Source organism: Nanorana parkeri, unplaced genomic scaffold (genome assembly GCF_000935625.1).
Source record: "Nanorana parkeri isolate BGI_ZX_2015 unplaced genomic scaffold, ASM93562v1 scaffold2219, whole genome shotgun sequence".
In the NCBI taxonomy this organism is placed as follows: Eukaryota; Metazoa; Chordata; class Amphibia; order Anura; family Dicroglossidae; genus Nanorana; species Nanorana parkeri.
In genome coordinates this window covers 117,676-124,227 of record NW_017308487.1, presented here as the reverse complement: position 1 = coordinate 124,227, position 6,552 = coordinate 117,676, and the positions used below count along the sequence as shown (strand labels likewise).

General features: G+C 49.0%; 1 protein-coding gene across 1 annotated transcript in view; it reads left to right on the top strand.

Annotated features, from left to right (window-relative positions):
• Positions 1-6,552, top strand: part of CASQ1 (calsequestrin 1) — a 49,212-nt gene that overhangs the window by 9,831 nt on the left and 32,829 nt on the right. The window contains 1 exon segment of the mRNA XM_018573062.1: positions 1,729-1,813. Coding sequence (XP_018428564.1) covers positions 1,729-1,813 — 85 coding nt within the window.

Here is a 6,552-nt window from a genome sequence, read left to right as displayed (position 1 = left end):
ATTTCCGAAGTTGCACTTTAAATAAAGCCGGGGGGCCCCCTCGGCGTAACTTTATAAGGCTGTGCTGGGCAAGGCCGGGCAAAAGTGTCCCCGCTGACCCCAGCAAAATGTCGCCCGCCCCTCGCTCGCTCGCGGACCAACCGATGAAGCCGTGGCCAAGAAAGGCCTTTCTGAGGCTGGCAGATGGGAGATGTGTTGAGTGGAGCCGGCGTGCATACCGCCCGCCCGTGCACTGCTTGGGTTACAGGCTGAAATGCACCATCAGCGAAAAAGGCTCCTTGCTCCATGGCTACACATGGTCTGAGCTCCGGAAAAAGAAGCCGCCGGCTTAGAGGGAGTCGCAATGTCCCCTCCGCGAGCTGAGCTGGCCGTACCTTCCATGGGGGCCAAAAATAGACCCTCTGACTGGCCGCTCCCTAGAAAACCAACGCCAGGCCAGAAGAAGACATTCCAGGGAGCAGATAAAGGCTGAGACCCCCCCGGGTCTGTGCACCCGCTGTGCCCATTATGAGGGGCTCCCACCATCCCTGTGCTGAGTTCCCGGGTCTGTACACCCGCTGTGCCCATTATGAGGAGCTCCCACCATCCCTGTGCTGAGTTCCTGGGTCTGTACACCTGCTGTGCCCATTATGAGGGGCTCCCACCATCCCTGTGCTGAGTTCCCGGGTCTGTACACCCGCTGTGCCCATTATGAGGAGCTCCCACCATCCCTGTGCTGAGTTCCCAGGTCTGTACACCCGCTGTGCCCATTATGAGGAGCTCCACCATCCCTGTGCTGAGTTTTCAGGTTTGTACATCTAAAGTAGCATTTTAAGAGCTTCCTTTCCTGTGTAAATCTTCCTGCTGCTGCACAGTGGCAGTACATATACCTGTATACCTGACAACTTGACATAGCTACTCATTTGGTTTCACCTTCTTATTGGTGCACAGTCACCTTCTCATAAAACCACTAACATTTATAATTTTCATTCCCAGATCATTCCATTCCTGGAATGCATGTTGGGTTCTGGTGTTAGGTGGGCGGGGCGTAACCTAAAACGGGGGTCCTCAGATTTCCATGCATGCACCGTTCCTAAGCTGCAATGTGCACAATTGCTTTAGTTACTTAGCTATTGCAGTAGCTGCTTTGTCCTGCATGTGCAGGGGTTCTATGTATGTACAGATAACTCCGCCCCCCAACCAGCCCCAACTCCGCCCCCTCCACCACCATCAGCAAAAGAAGGCGGTAAGATGGAAAACGGGCGGAGAAATGTATTTAGATGTAAAGAACGGCAAACTCTTACAGGAAACGTATGAATTTGTATTCCAATGTTACGATGCAGCTCTGCCGGGACGAATATATAACAAATAATAATAAAAAAAGCCCCAAATACGCACTTTTCCTGGGGAAACTGCTGCTCCGGGGCTTCTTCCAGTGCTGACTACAGGCGGAAGGCCTTGGCACCTGGTCATGTGACCTCTGCTGAACAAAAGGGATCAGCCAACCTGATCAGGAAAGATCGCAGAACCAGATCTCTGTTGCTCATGTCAGCGGCACTGAAGGGAGCCTGCAGCAGCGTTTTCCCCGGGAAGGGTGAACATTTCAATGCTCCGGCAGGATTGTTCGCGTCACCTGCAGATGGTTTTTGTGTTTTGCTGTTTTACGCGTCCGTTTCACCGCACTAAAAAATTCCCTTTTCTCTCTCTCCCTCCTCCCTTCTTTTTCCCTTTTTTTGTCTTTTTCCCTAGTTAGCTGCCCAAGTCCTGGAAGATAAAGGCGTGGGCTTTGGGTTGGTGGACTCGGAACACGATGCTGCCGTAGCCAAGAAGCTCGGTGAGTGAGGCTAACAGAAAATTGTATACTTACCTATCGGTCATTTTCCTTTCCTGACGCCAATACATGGCAGCATACAATGGGGGCGGAGCATCGTGTTTTGGAACTACAAGTCCCATGAGGCATTGCAAGGCTCTGACAGCCACAGCCATAACTTCCAGAGGCAGCTGCATGTTGGGATTTGTAGTTTTGGCACAGCTGGAGTGCCAAGGTTCGCCACCACTGGCCTAGGAGGTGTTAGATGTTATTGGCGAGCCAGCCGGCCATTGGACACGGGCAGGGACGACCTAAAGAATGACCCCTGAAATAGCCGAGTGGATGTTCCCTTATGTAGGAAGATATGGGCAGTGACTATTGAAGCTGAGGGTTGGGGTAATAGCCAGTAAAGTAGCATTTTCAGGAGAAGGGTAGAAATGAATAAGTGAGGACACAAAGTATCAACCTGCAGATATTAGAAATTATTGGTGAGCCAGCCGGCCATTGGACACGGGTAGGGACGGCCTAATGAATGACCCTTGAAATGGCATTTGGTGGGTTGGTGTGATAGCCAGTAAAGTAGCATTTTCTGAAGAAGGGTAGCATACAATGGGGGCGGAGCCATACCCATTGTATGCTGCCATGTATTGGTGTCAGGAAACAATGTATCAGCCTAGGAGGAATTAGATGTTATTGGCGAGCCAGCCGGCCATTAGCCACGGGCAGGGACAGCCTAAAGGATGACCCCTGAAATGGCCGAGTGGATGTTCCCTTATGTAGGAAGATAGGGGCAGGGACTATCGAAGCTGAGGGTCGGGGTAATAGCCAGTAAAGTAGCATTTTCTGAAGAAGGGATAGAGATGTATAAATAAGGATACAATGTAGCAACCTGCAGGTATTAGATGTTATTGGCGAGCCCGCCGGCCATTGGGCACAGTCAGCGGCGGCCTAAAGAATGACCCCTGAAATGGCCAAGTGGATGTTCCCTTATGTATGAAGATAAGGGCAGGGACTGTATTGAAGGTGCGGGTTGGTGTAATAGCCAGTAAAGTAGCATTTTCAGAAGGGTAGAAATTAATAAGTAAGGTACGTAGGAACAAAATGTATTAGATGTTATTGGCGAGCCAGCCAGCCATTCTACATCCTATTGGACACGGGCAGGGGCGGCCTAAAGAATGACCCCTGAAATGGCCGAGTGGATGTTCCCTTATGCATGAAGATAAGGGCAGTGACTATTGAAGCTGCGGGTTGGTGTAATAGCCAGTAAAGTAGCATTTTCTGAAGGAGGGTAGAAATATATAAGTAAGGACACAATGTATCCGCCTAGGAGGTATTAGATGTTATTGGCGAGCCAGCCGGCCATTGGACACAGTCAGGGACGACCTAAAGAATGACCCCTGAAATGGTCAAGTGGATGTTCCCTTATGTATGCAGGGAAGGGCAGGGACTGTAATGAAGCTGAGGGTTGGTGTGATAGCCAGTAAAGTAGCATTTTCAGGAGAAGCTTAGAAATGAAAGTCTTCCAATGTTTCTCGTGAAGCCTTTCATTAAAATGTATCCAAATACATAACTTGTTTGGGATGATGTGGGAGAGGATTGGGCTAGAGATTCACTCCCTCCGGTGAAACAGAAAGTGATGGAAAACCCCAAATTAGGTCACTGTCACCGGAACAGGAAGTGAGGGGAAATCTTCCGACGGGGACACCTGTTCCGGTGACAACTGCCGGAGAGGGGGATCTCCCTCACTACGGGGACATTTCGACCTCTGGAAGTGAAGGGGGGATCTCCACAGAGGACACAGGCCAGGGGTAGCCAAACTCCGGCCCTCCAGCTGTGGGTGAAACTACAAATCCCATGATGCATCTCTCTCTCTCTCTCCGGGAGTCTGTGAGAACCTTGCAATGCCTCATGGGATTTGTAGTTCCACCCACAGCTGGAGGGCCAGAGTTTGCCCACCTCTGATATAGACTATTGGCTATAGACGAGAGTGTATCTAAAGATCAGGGGGCCCCATAGCAAAAATGTGATGGTGGGAGGGGCCTGATGAACTCTCTCTGAGCTGTGACCTAACGACACCAAGACTCCTTGTGTGTATCTGACATCAGTGTGGTGTTCCCACACTGTAGGCAGAGGATTAGGGTTGTCACCAACTGCAACCACTTCAACTCTTAATTACACAGTACTGTGTTATCTTAACAGCAACCTAATAGGGCCCCCTTCCACCCCCAGGCCCCCTAGCAGCCGTCTGAGCTCCCATGGCTATAGTTATACCCCTGGCTATAGATACAGAGGCGGGCATACCATTTGTGCTGACTGTGCAGCTGCAAAGGGGCCATTTATAGTAGATGCAGGTCAGACAGGTGCTGGGGGCCCCTTCCACTGTCATGTAAACCTAGACGCAGCTCATTTCTATCTGTCAGCGGATGCACGGTGTAAATGTGACTATTAGAGTTGGTGTGCTGGTGATATACTTAACTATTAAGAGTGGGCAGGGGGCCCCAAAAATATGTTTGCTCCTTTGAGACTCCACCCGTCACTGTGTAGATACATTTTCATCTTAGCATGTGTTCTCTAAAGTCACCACTGGGTGGCAGGCTAAGCTTTGAGCTGCAGATGTGTTAGGAGGTCCGCGGGCCACTAGGGGGCGCCGCCGCACTGCCTTCTGCTGAGATAGTGTGCGAGGATGGAGTGTGAATTGATGCAACTGTGTAACAATATTTGGCAGGCAGCTTCCAGCTGTTATGCAGCAAAGTTACTTGTTTTTCCAAATAATAAGGTTCTGCAAAAATACGGATCCCCGGCCGGATCTCCGCTCAAGATCTAACGCACTGCAATGTTACCCCCAACTGGATGACGTTTAGTTTCCTAAGGCACCGTGTATCATAAACTATCGCTTCATTTGGGGGTTTTTCTTTTGTCATAAAATACAATTTTTCACTTATTTTCATCCTTTGTTGCATCTCCTGTGGCCTCTTTCAGCCACTTCCTGTCTACATGCATTTGCTCCACTGCATGTCATTGCTCTGAACCAGCTTCCTGGCAGTGACAACGGCGTCCCGTGCCGTCGCAATGTGGGTTGAGCCTTGAGCGGGTGAATTTCCCTCTGGGGGGTCACAAGCAGCATGTAAAACCCGACAGAGGGGCTTAAGGAAAACGTTTTTGGGGCCTTTAGTTGCCGGCTTGGAGATCACTGCGAACGGGGAATCGGGAATTCCGTGCCGGGAGCCGCGACAAAGGAAATCTCACAAATTGTTCATCGTGAAGAGCGGTTGTCACTAAGAAAAGGTGTCGTCACCTTGAAGCCATGATGTGGCGTCGCTGTGTGTGGGGGGGCGACACCCACTTCATGAGCGAGGAGGTTCTGAGTCAGTGTGATCATGACAAACGTGGTAAAGGGAGAGAGACGCACACACACGGGAAAAGACTTCCAACTCCGCCAGCTTGGGGAAGGACATGCTGGGAGCTGTAGTCCCTCCCAGCATGTCCTCTAATCTATGCGGGTTTTTTTTGATGGAAAGGAGAGGAGGGGGTGGAAAAAAGAGGATGGAAACAAACAGAGGATAGTAAAGGAGAGGAGGAAGGAAGAAAGATGGAAAGAAAGGAAGGAAAGAAGAAAGACAAAAAGAGAAAAGAAGGAAGGAAAAGGAAAGGAGGGAAAAATGAGAGGATGAAAAGGAAGAGAGGGCAGGAAAGAAAGGAGGAAGGAAGAAAGAAAGAACGAAGTAGAGAAAGGAAGGAGGGAGTGATGGAAGGAAAGGAGGGGTAGAGAAAAAAGAGAATGGAAAGGAAATGAGGATCGGAAAGGAGAAGGAAGGAAAAAAAGAAATGAGGACAGAAGGAAGGAAGGAAAGAGGGAAGAAAGGAAAGGAAGAAGGAAGGGAAAAAAAGACGGAAAGGAAGAGAGAGTGGGAAAGGAGAAGAGGAAGGAAGAAAGAAAGAAGGGAAAGAAGAAGGGAAGGAAAAGGAAGGAAAAGGAAGGGAAGGAAGACAAAATGAAAGGAGTGAGGCAATTAAGGAGGGAAAGGGAAGAAAAAGAAGACGTAAGTAAGGCAGGATAGGAGGAGGAGAAGGAAAGGTAGGAAGGAGGAAAGGAAGGAAGGTATGATGGATGCATAGATGGATGGAAGAAAAGAAGAACAGGAATGAAAAAAAGAAAAGAAAAGCAGGGAGGAAATAAAGGATAAGAGGGTATGGGATGGATAGGAAGAGAAGAAGGAAAGGAAGGAAGGGTGGATGGTTTGAAGGAAGGAATGAAAGAAAGAAAGCGAGGAGGGGAAGTAGGAAAGAGATCAGAGTAAGAAGGAAAGAACGAAAGGAAGTGAGAAAGGGGCGAAAAATGAAAAGAAAGGAAGGAAATAAAAGAGGAAAGAAAGATGGAAAATGAAAGCAGGGAAATAAGAAAGTTGAAGAATATCTAAAGGCAAAAATTTTTTTCTTGCTGTCGGATTGGATTGTTTCCGATGGCAACTCAGAATTGTGGATTTACCCCTCACTCCCGGTGACACTGGTGATCAGGGCAATCAGGGACGGTTAATCTTGGGGACATAGACGGCAATAAAAGGCCTTACAGGGGCTCTAACCCCTCAACACTAATGTTAAAAAAAAGAGTTTTCTAACCCTCATTCCCTCCTCATTGGGAGAAATGCCGCCATGTTTCCCTATTCATAAACAATCTCGCACAAGGAGCAGGTTGCAGACATTAAAGGCGAGGTCCAATTAACTTTAAAAGTGAAGCGGCTGGTTTCCATAGAGACCCCTATTTG